The 11,148-nt window shown below is 42.0% G+C and overlaps 1 protein-coding gene across 1 annotated transcript; it reads left to right on the forward strand.

Annotated features, from left to right (window-relative positions):
* Positions 1–1,445: 1,445 nt before the first annotated feature.
* Positions 1,446–4,408, forward strand: LOC310823799 (actin, alpha cardiac muscle-like). The gene is made up of 7 exons (XM_083696665.1): positions 1,446–1,518; positions 2,360–2,496; positions 2,662–2,986; positions 3,086–3,247; positions 3,503–3,694; positions 3,802–3,983; positions 4,098–4,408. Exons 2-7 carry the CDS (start codon positions 2,368–2,370, stop codon positions 4,239–4,241), a joined length of 1,134 nt encoding a protein of 377 aa, XP_083552791.1. The 5' UTR covers positions 1,446–1,518; positions 2,360–2,367; the 3' UTR covers positions 4,242–4,408.
* Positions 4,409–11,148: the final 6,740 nt, after the last annotated feature.

Genomic DNA, 11,148 nt, shown 5'->3' on the forward strand with positions numbered 1-11,148 from the left:
TGTGTCGCTTTACAAAAAAAAAGCACATTTCAATGACTAATATAAACTTGTCTTATGAACTTATAAACGATTTCAGTCAGCGGCTGGCTCACACTTACACTCACCGGCCACTTTATTAGGTACACCTGTTCAACTGCTCGGTAACGCAAATATCTAATCAGCCAATCATATGGCAGCAACTCAATGCATTTAGGCATGTAGACATGGTCAAGACGACCTGCTGAAGTTCAAACCGAGCATCAGAATGGGGAAGAAAGGTGATTTAAGTGACTTTGAACGTGGCATGGTTGTTGGTGCCAGACGGGCTGGTCTGAGTATTTCAGAAACTGCTGATCTACTGGGATTTTCACGCACAACCATCTCTATGGTTTACAGAGAATGGTCCGAAAAAGAGAAAATATCCAGTAAGCGGCAGTTCTCTGGGCGAAAATGCCTTGTTGATGCCAGAGGTCAGAGGAGAATGGCCAGACTGGTTTGAGATGATAGAAAGGCAACAGTAACTAAAATAACCACTTGTTACAACCAAGGTATGCAGAAGACCATCTCTGAACGTACAACACGTCGAACCTTGAAGCAGATGGGCTACAAAAGGGGTCCAACCCAGTACTAGCAAGGTGTACCTAATAAAGTGGCCGGTGAGTGTATAACAGAGTGACCGACAAAACGGCAACTTCGGATGAGCGTCGAGCCGAGTCCAGCCTAAACCAATCAAATTATACCGTTGTTTACGGAGGCGGGGAGAGCAACGAGCGGATCCTGAGACAGTTAATCTTTTGTGGAGCGGATAAAATGACTTGACAAAAGATGTTTCAGATTGCTAACAATTATTGGGGCACAAAACTGAGGGGTCACGAAATTCTCCGCCAACGAGTTCTACTTCTGTGTAAATCTAAGAGGCAAAAATATAGGCCTAGCAGCACAATGATGCATATAGACTACAGGCATGTCTAAATGTCTCAGAAACTGTGCAATTAAAAAAGTGTAATTGAAACATAATATTGTAATGAATTTGCAATTTTATAGCCAATGATGACAAATACTTCACTGTAAACTTAATTTAAATTATCTATCGATATGACATCCGACTTTTTATTGTTTCAGCTGGAAGCCTATTTGCGCTTCGATAAGGGAAGATGTCTCCAGCAGAGATTCTGCAGTTGTCGCCTGCTGTAGTTCGGTCTCGGTGCGGACAGCGCTTTACACAATTTTCTCCATATACGGGCTGGGCACCGTGGCTTGGAGTCAGATCGACAGTTCCATATATAGAAAGCGCTCTCACTGCGAACCCGGAGCTCGCCTGGCCTGCAGGAGGAATCCCCTTCCGCGAAACGCTCCCTCCAAGAACCTAATATGGATGACGGCCGGGAAGAATTGCAATGTAATACTCAGCAGCGTTGTGAATGGTGGGGAGAGAGGTGAGTATATAAAGTGTGCGGGTTAGAGGTGTCAGTGTAGCTGGATCCAGCAGCATTGCGTTTGGCACTCTGAGCTTTTTCTTCTGAGACAGACACACCAAAGGTAAGAAATATGGATTTGACCCAGAGAGACAAGACTGGAGCAACTGTACTGTTACTCGATTACTCAAAGGCTATACCTTCATCGAATGTGTTGTTTACAACATTTGTGGTGGAGGCAATTAACCTGAGGCTGAGATAACATGCTGATGGTGATGTCACATGATCTACATCTAAAGGGATTAAGACAAAATGATACAATTTCATAATGAAAGAATAGATTAAAACTAATTTTGAAAGTGGTGGAGAGGGAGATTAGTCCTCTTTGAATATATACAATTACTTAATAAACTCTTGATTGTATAGGTCTACATTGTATAGGTCTAATTCATTCATCTTCATTGTCACATTAACAACTTTATGGACTTACTGATTAGCTATGAGGGCTCTTTGAAGCCTGTACGATTTTTCAGCCTAGATTGATTTTATCATTAAAACGAAATGGAGTTGCTTGTATATAAAGAATAATAACATAGAGGGATAGACCATTTTATGCCACATAACAGTGTGTAAAATACTATAAAGGGAGCAGCACATCGACTATTCATATTAATATGTTATTAATCAAATCAGCAATTGGCCTAGTGTAGAAAGCAAAAACACAATTGTAATGACAATTGTAACCACCTAAACTGAATTCAGAATAACGTGACATCAACTATTCTTCTCACCGTTGCAGCCTTGTATGTTTTCTCAATTAAAAATGAACCCCATAACCTGTTTCTGCCCTTGGTTAAAACTAACTAGTACATGGTGGTGCCATGCGTCATGGTGTGCGACATTTCTGTTGTGCCTCAGTGTGCTTCTGCTAGAATATGACATTTGTTTTGTATTTGTGCATTCAGAACCCAAGATGTGTGACGACGACGAGACTACCGCCCTTGTGTGCGACAACGGTTCCGGCCTGGTCAAGGCTGGCTTCGCTGGAGATGACGCCCCCAGGGCCGTGTTCCCCTCCATTGTTGGTCGCCCTCGTCACCAGGTATGACATAAAACTATACTCCAGAGACGAGATGCCTGTCTGACTGTATTAAACATGTTACACAACTGGCAAAACATGTAGGCCACAGACTCCGCTGTGCGTTGAGTTCCCACGGCATCATGTCGTTAACATGTAGGTTAACAAGTATTTTTCTCTTTTCTCCAGGGTGTCATGGTGGGTATGGGTCAGAAGGACTCCTACGTAGGAGATGAGGCTCAGAGCAAGAGAGGTATCCTGACACTGAAGTACCCCATCGAGCACGGTATCATCACCAACTGGGACGACATGGAGAAGATCTGGCATCACACCTTCTACAACGAGCTGCGTGTTGCTCCAGAGGAGCACCCCACCCTGCTCACTGAGGCTCCCCTGAACCCCAAGGCCAACAGAGAGAAGATGACCCAAATCATGTTTGAGACCTTCAACGTTCCCGCCATGTACGTGGCCATCCAGGCTGTGCTGTCCCTGTACGCCTCCGGTCGTACCACCGGTAAGAACATCCCCCATATGGGCACTTTATGCACATTGTTTACTTTTGAGAGTTGTCGTCTGTTTTACTGATTTATTTGTTTGTTTTGATATGTTCTAGGTATTGTGCTGGACTCCGGTGATGGTGTGACCCACAACGTGCCCATCTATGAGGGTTACGCCCTGCCCCACGCCATCATGCGTCTGGATCTGGCTGGTCGTGATCTGACCGACTACCTCATGAAGATCCTCACTGAGCGTGGCTACTCTTTTGTCACAACCGGTGAGATTACACAAGCCACAGAGTTATACTCGATAACCTTATCAGTTCTGTGTCTTCAGCTATGTTATTATTATTCCTATTCCAGTGTTTTTAGCCTTCTTTTACGCACCGCTTAAACAATACCAGGCGCACTACGCAATGACCAGTACAAGCAAAATGTAGTCATACGCTTCAGTATGCGTTAATCCACTGTGTGTAATGGGACTTATTGGTTACACAGTTTGACTAATAATAACAATACTTGTCTAATTCCAGCCGAGCGTGAGATTGTGCGTGACATCAAGGAAAAGCTGTGTTATGTGGCTCTGGACTTCGAGAACGAGATGGCCACTGCTGCCTCCTCCTCCTCTCTGGAGAAGAGCTACGAGCTTCCCGACGGTCAGGTCATCACCATCGGTAACGAGCGTTTCCGTTGCCCCGAGACCCTGTTCCAGCCCTCCTTCATTGGTGCGTACTCATCATCGATCATCACCAACATGTAACAAGTCAACTAATTAGTTGGTCAAATGATAGAGAGAGATGTGCTGTTTCTAAACACGGTCTCACCTGTGCAGGTATGGAGTCTGCCGGTATCCATGAGACTGCCTACAACAGCATCATGAAGTGCGACATTGACATCCGTAAGGACCTGTACGCCAACAACGTGCTGTCCGGTGGTACCACCATGTACCCTGGTATCGCTGACAGGATGCAGAAGGAGATCACTGCTCTGGCCCCCAGCACCATGAAGATCAAGGTCATTTGAATGAATGAATTAGCTATGGGGCTGAGTCTTGACTTGTAAAACAGTTAAATCTTGAATTATGTTCTGTTCTTTACTCATTCTCAACCTGTATCTATCTCTACCCAGATCATCGCCCCACCTGAGAGGAAATACTCCGTCTGGATCGGTGGCTCCATCCTGGCCTCTCTGTCCACCTTCCAGGCTATGTGGATCAGCAAGCAGGAGTACGACGAGGCAGGCCCCTCCATCGTCCACAGGAAGTGCTTCTAAATACCCCATCCTCATCCTCATCTGTATCACCTGCGTCTTACCCTGGAGTGCAAAGAGGAGCAACAACCATACATTGTTGTCACGGGACAGAACTGTGAAAAAAACAAACACAGCATCATGAAGAACAAGACATGCCATGTAATCCAACATGTGAATGTAAATATTAATTTATTAAAGTCCATTATTTGGTATTTTTCATAGTGGTCTTGTCTGTATGATGATAAATGGTCGGTGCCAGTGGGTGGGAACTTTGTTGTACTAGGCCCCTCGAGGTGGATAATCTTTTATCATCTGAACATGTCACTTTTATTAAGCATGGAAAATAATTTTGCTGAAGAATCCTGCCAAATAACTCAGTTTTGTAGGTTACAAGAGCAGGTCGGGTGGCAAGCTCAGTATTTCATTAAATCCAAATAGAACAAGATTTCACATATAATATGGCTATACAACTAATACTTTATATTAATGCATTAAATTGTCAATAAATGTATACACATAAAGGCCTAAAGCTTTCAAAGGAAATGTATATATAATAGATTATCTCTGCCAGTGTAACCGAGTTGAAATGGTAAACTGAACTTGAGGAGTGAGTTTACCATCTCAACTCTGTGACACCAGCTGCCTGAGGCGAGGCTAAGGAGGATTTTTTGATTTGGCTTGGAGGAGTGAAAGGTGATCTAGTGCATGGCTTTGTAGGAATGTGCCTTGCTTGCTTGTCCACGTCTACTTTAAACTTCTTAGACATTCAACACCAAGCTCTTATTCCAAGGACACAGTTGGCTATAAAAGCGCCCTTAAAGTCCTTGTTTGGTATGAGTGAGTAAAACACAGATTTGCGCAAATGCCAAAGCGCTCTGAAGAATAGAGCATTAGAGCATTCCAAAGACAGCATCATATTCCAGCCTAACAGTAATTGAATGTATAATTATATACAAACCTACCCAGTACCCACTGACCTAAATTGTTAAATTTTCTTGAAGAAAGTATTGCATTGGCTATAGATCAAAGGAATTTCAGTGTAGTGCATGCCTGTGCAGTCTCAGCGATAACATTTATCCACCTGTTGCATCTCAAATGTGGAGCGAAGACATAGTCAGGTGTGTTTTGCTCCCGTGAAATCCAAGCCTGTAAGTACCCTAAATTATTCTGGGGCAATACTATTTCATCAGGGTAATTAGGTTCATTAGAACAATTACAAACCCTTACAAATTATTTGCATGCAATAACTGCCTGAAGAACCACTGACCCCACCAGACGCTGGATATCTTCTCTTGTGATGCTCTGCCAGGCCTGTACATCAGCCATCTTCAGTTGTCTTCAGTTTGTTTTGAGGTTTAGGTGTTTTTGCCTAAAATCTTATCATCAGGAAATTAAATGCATGTTCAATTGGATTTAAATCTGAAGATTGACTTGGCCAGTGAATACCTTTCCACTTTTTGGCCCTGAAAAACTCCCTAGTTGCTATGGCAGTATGTTTTGGGTCATTGTCTTACTGTATGATGAAGCGCCATCCAATGAATTTGGAGACATTTGCTTGCACTCGAGCAGACAACATGTTTCTGTACATTCTGCTGCTGCCGTCAGCAGTTACAATCATCAGTTAAGACAAGTTAGCCAGTTCTTGTAGCAGCTTATGCATGCACAAACTTAACACCCCCTGCACCATGTTTCACAGATGAAGTGGTATTCTGTAAATCTTGGGCAGATCCTTTTTTCTCCATACTTTCCTCTTCAGACATCTGCAGGCTTTTTAGGTACTTTTTTAGCGAACTATAACCTGATCAACTAGTGGTTTGCACCTTGCAGTGAAGTGTAGTTTGGCGAGTGATGTATTCTGTGGATGGTAGTCTCTGACACATCCACGCCTACCTCCTAGAGACTGTTCCTGATCTGTGGGACAGTTGTTTTGGAGTTAGGGTTAGGGTTTTTCTTAATTATGGTGAGCATTCTTCAGTCATCCACTGTGGAAGTCTTCCTTGGCCTACCAGTCCATTTGCGACTGCTGAGCTCACCAGTGCTTTTTTTTAGTTTTTAATGATGTTCCAAACTGTTGATTTTGGCAAGCCTAAGGTTTTGGCTATGTTTCTGATAGTTTGTTTCTGATAAGCTTCAGACTTTTCAGCCTAATAATGGCTTCCTTCCTTTCATTGACACCTCTTTGGTCCTCATGTTGATAGACAACAAAAGCAAATTCCAAAGGCAAATGCAAAGTCTAGAATCAAAACTAGACATTGACAGCTCTCTTATGCCTGCACAAATGATGTGACAGAACACACCTGACTTATCAGACACCTGTCAAGCCAATTGTCCTATTACTTTTGGTTACCAAGGCCGGCGGTGGCTACATGCGTCTTGCCCAAGATATTTTTTTTTTCTGAATAGTTGATATTCCGGTGACGTTTGAATGTTTAATCTCATATTTGTATTTACTGTAGGTCCATATACTATATACTATATCTATCTATTTAGCTGAGAAATAGTCTTCATATATAAGTCTATAATGGATCCAACCGGATTCTAAATATGATTATCAAAACAGTCATAAATTCTCAGTCATCTGGATCACACATGACCAAACATCTCAATCCATGATTGACTAGAATTTAGTAGATCAGTGCGTGACTAAATAATCTATATTGTGATTACGTCTTATTTGAGCAAAACCTCATCTATATATACAGTGGGGGAAATAATTATTTGATCCCCTGCTGATTTTGTTAGTTTGCCCGATTACAAAGAAATGAGCGGTCTATAATTTTTATGGTACTTTTATTTTAACAAATAGAGACAGAATATCAACAAAGAAGTCCAGAAAAAACACATTATATAAAGTTATAAATTCATTTGCATTTGATCGAAGGAAATAAGTATTTGATCCCCGACAAACCAGCAAGAATTCTGGCTCATACAGACCGGTTATATGCCCATGAGGCACACAGATTAGTCCTGTCACTTTAAGAAAGTACTCCTAATCTCTGCTTGTTATGGGTATAAAAGACACCTGTCAATAGAATCAATCTCTTCCATTTCAACCTCTCCACCACCATGGGCAAGACCAAAGAACATTCAAAGGACATCAGGGTAAGAGTTGTAGACCTGCACAAGGCTGGAATGGGCTACAAGACCATCAGCAAGAAGCTTGGTGAGAAGGAGACAACTGTTGGTGCAATTATTAGAAAATGGAAGAAATACAAAATAACCATCAATCGCCCTCGGCCTGGAGCTCCATGCAACATCTTGCCTCGTGGGGTAAGGATGATCATGAGAAGGGTGAGGGATCAGCCCAGAACTACACGGGAGGAGCTTGGTAATGATCTCAAGGCAGCTGGGACCACAGTCACCAAGAAAACCATTGGTAACACACTACACCGTAACGGATTGAAATCCTGCAGTGCCCGCAAGGTCCCCCTGCTCAAGAAGGCACATGTACAGGCCCATCTGAAGTTTGCCAATGAACACCTAAATGATTCAGAGAAGGCTTGGGAGAAGGTGATGTGGTCAGATGAGATAAAAATTGAACTCTTTGGCATAAATTCGACTCGTCGTGTTTGGAGGGAGAGAAATGCTGAATGCTACAATCCCAAGAACACCATCCCCACCGTCAAACACGGAGGTGGAAACATTATGCTTTGGGGTTGTTTCTCTGCTAAGGGTACAGGACGACTTCACTGCATTGAGGGGCCAATGGACGGGGCCATGTACCGTAAGATCTTGGATGAGAACCTCCTTCCCTCAGCCAAAGCACTGAGGATGGGTCGTGGATGGGTCTTCCAGCATGACAATGACCCAAAACATACGGCCAAGGCAACAAAGGAGTGGCTCAAGAAGAAGCACACTAAGGTCATGGAGTGGCCTAGCTAGTCTCCAGACCGTAATCCTATAAACAAATTGTGGAGGGAGCTGAAGCTTCGAGTTGCCAAGCAAAAGCCTTGAAACCTTCAGGATTTTGGGAGGATCTGTAAAGAGGAGTGGACCAAAATCCCTCCTGAGATGTGTGCAAACCTGGTGACCAACTACAAGAAACGTCTGACTTCTGTGCTTGCCAACAAGGGTTTCTCCACCAAGTACTAAGTCATGTTTTGCTTGGGGATCAAATACTTATTTCGTTTTTTGTTGATATTCTGTGTCTATTTGTTAAAATAAAAGTACCATAAAAATTATAGACCGCTCATTTCTTTGTAATCGGGCAAACTAACAAAATCAGCAGGGGATCAAATAATTATTATCAAAATCTCAAATAAGAATATATGTAGAGGTAAATTATACGATTAGTTAACAGATTTCAAGTTTTCCCATCACAATAACAAGGCTAACAAGAAAAAGAATAAAAAACATGCATAAAAATAATAAAATGATATAATTTCATTGTGGGGGGACATGCAGCGTTCGGCCTGTAGAGGGTGCTACAGGACCGTGGCCAGGGGGCGGAAGCGAGGCTTTGTCGCACACCTGTTGCGAATGAAGCCTCGTTAACGAATGGTTTAAGATGTGTGTGCCTCTGCTTTCAGTAGGTGGGCTGGACGACAACGAGGAGGAGGAAGAAGAGAAGGCTGAAAAGCTAAAAAAAAGGCTGAAAAGTCGACAAGGACGAAAAACAAAATTCTAAATAAACGGGATATTCCCTTATCACCAACACAGAGTCCGCCTCTGTATTTAGGACCTGGCTACATTCATTAACTAAGAAGATACATAATTCCACTAATCCTTCACAGTTACATGTAAACTCAATAATTTATAGAGGTAGATGAGGCAGTTTCAGTCTTCAGTCAAAGGAACCCCCAGCATCTCCTTGGTTGCACAGGGGCGCTATCTGACTGGCTGAGGTATTCAAGGTTCTTTCGCATCTGGTCAGGGGATTCACACTTAATTCGCAAAGTCAGTAAAAGAAAGTACAATCAAGGTTATACAATCCATGGTGTTACATCTATTCATTACTTAATCAACATTGTCTACAGAGTCTAAGTCTGAAGAAGACAAGCTAGATTCAGAACTTGTCCGTTCCATTTGTGGATTTATGTTTACTTGTATATCCCTAGCACAAATCATAGGCATGTTAGTGATCATGTTTCCAGATCTCAATATTAATGCTTGAAAAATAGGAAAGCAACAACCCATTATTATTGCTACAATGAGCACTATGGCAATTATTGGTCCGAGAATGCTTACAATCCATGCGCCTGTTGGATTCCTACTGACACTGCATCCAGAATATTTGAATCGAGATAACCTCCTGTTTCTCTTCCATCTCTTTTAGTTCTAATAATACTGTCTTGTATCTCTTTGATATTTCCAATTGCTTTAGTCAAATTTCCAAGACCTTCAGACTCAGATGGTAAGTATGTACAACAGGCATCTCCACCTACAATCGCACATACTCCTCCTTGAGCGGCTGTGATGGCGTCTAATGCAATTCGATTATCAATAACGAGTTGTCGAATGAGTGCCATTTCAGTACCAAGAGCTTGGAAACCCAAGCATTCGTGTAGCATTTGCCACTCGAGCCAAGTCATGCCGAGTCAATGCTGAAATGTAATGATTAGAATATTGGAGGTCTGTATTCCAAAAGATAGTTTTGAATACTAATTGTTGTTGCTGAAACTTTGGTGGGTTCGGTTCATAGATCACTAGATACTTGAATCACACGTTCTTTTGTAGAAAATCGTTAAATATTCATGTGTGAAGAAGATGGTTGTCTGAACATGATTTATATCAAAACCGTTCTCCTGATGTATAAAGATATTTGAATAAATTATGTATTGAGACGTCTTATGAAGAAGCCGTTTAACCTTCCATACCATGTTATTGGTTTTTCCTATGTAAATGCTATTTGGCAAGATTCGTGGTCTAACTAAGGTTTTAGGATTTGATTGACGTGCCGTTCAGGGATGTGTTTGCAGTGCATATTGGTAAGCTAGAATGCATAGTGAAGGCAGGCCTTCAGGACCTTTTAGTGGAACCACCCAATAAGGAAATAGTTCCTGAGTTGACTGAGGGAAGAGTGAGCATGCATAGCAGGAATTTTGAGTCTTTTTTTTCGGACCTTACGTTTAAGTGTAGTGTACCATAAATTGGACGTGAATTTATGGTAGCATTGAGTATCAGATCACTGTCTTTGTAAATAACATCCTCATCATTTTCTTGTAATTTGGATTTTAGGTCCTCAGGTACTTCTACCGGCCAACTTTTAGGTGCTTCCACTTTTCCTAATACTGTTTTGCTTGGTATCCAATAAGGTGCGCACAATCCTTGCCAATAACTTGGGATATATGTGTAAAGATATTCTCCGCGAATCCAGACCATTTAATCTGTTGCTGGCCAGGGTAGGGTTGTATCTATGAAGATCCTTTTATCTGGACATCCTTGTGTGACACCCATATGTTGTGTCATTTTTATGTTATGGGGTTTAGACAAGTTGAAAGTGTTTGTTGCTGTCTTGCCGTAACTACTACTGATTGTATGTTTTCATAATCATCTAGGTCTCTCTGAACTAAGAAATTTGGTAGCATCTTTCTCCACAACGAATTACAAAATTCCATGGTAGGAATATGGGCACCTGTAACTGCTAGTGACGTATGTATTGGTTACAGTATGGTTACATCCTCTCCTCCTAAAGATTCATATTCAACCTCAACATGTGTAAATCCTTCTCTTATGACTATAAACGTCACATAGAAAGGCTTACGCCCCGTGCTTCTAAGTGGATAGTACATGCCGTGCATCTCATCTTCTGTCGTAGGAATGTGGTCTAACGTTCCCACGTTTATGTATGGCTTGGGCTTGGACATGAGATTGATCTGTGTTGTTGATGCATGTTGTTGGATCTAATGGATAACGGGTGAGAAGAGTGTCTGAATTATCCTTCTTGAATTTATTCATCTGTCTATTCATGCCGTTAATCATTGTCCTA

This window comes from Argentina silus (assembly GCF_951799395.1).
Source record: "Argentina silus genome assembly, chromosome: Y".
Taxonomy (NCBI): Eukaryota; Metazoa; Chordata; class Actinopteri; order Argentiniformes; family Argentinidae; genus Argentina; species Argentina silus.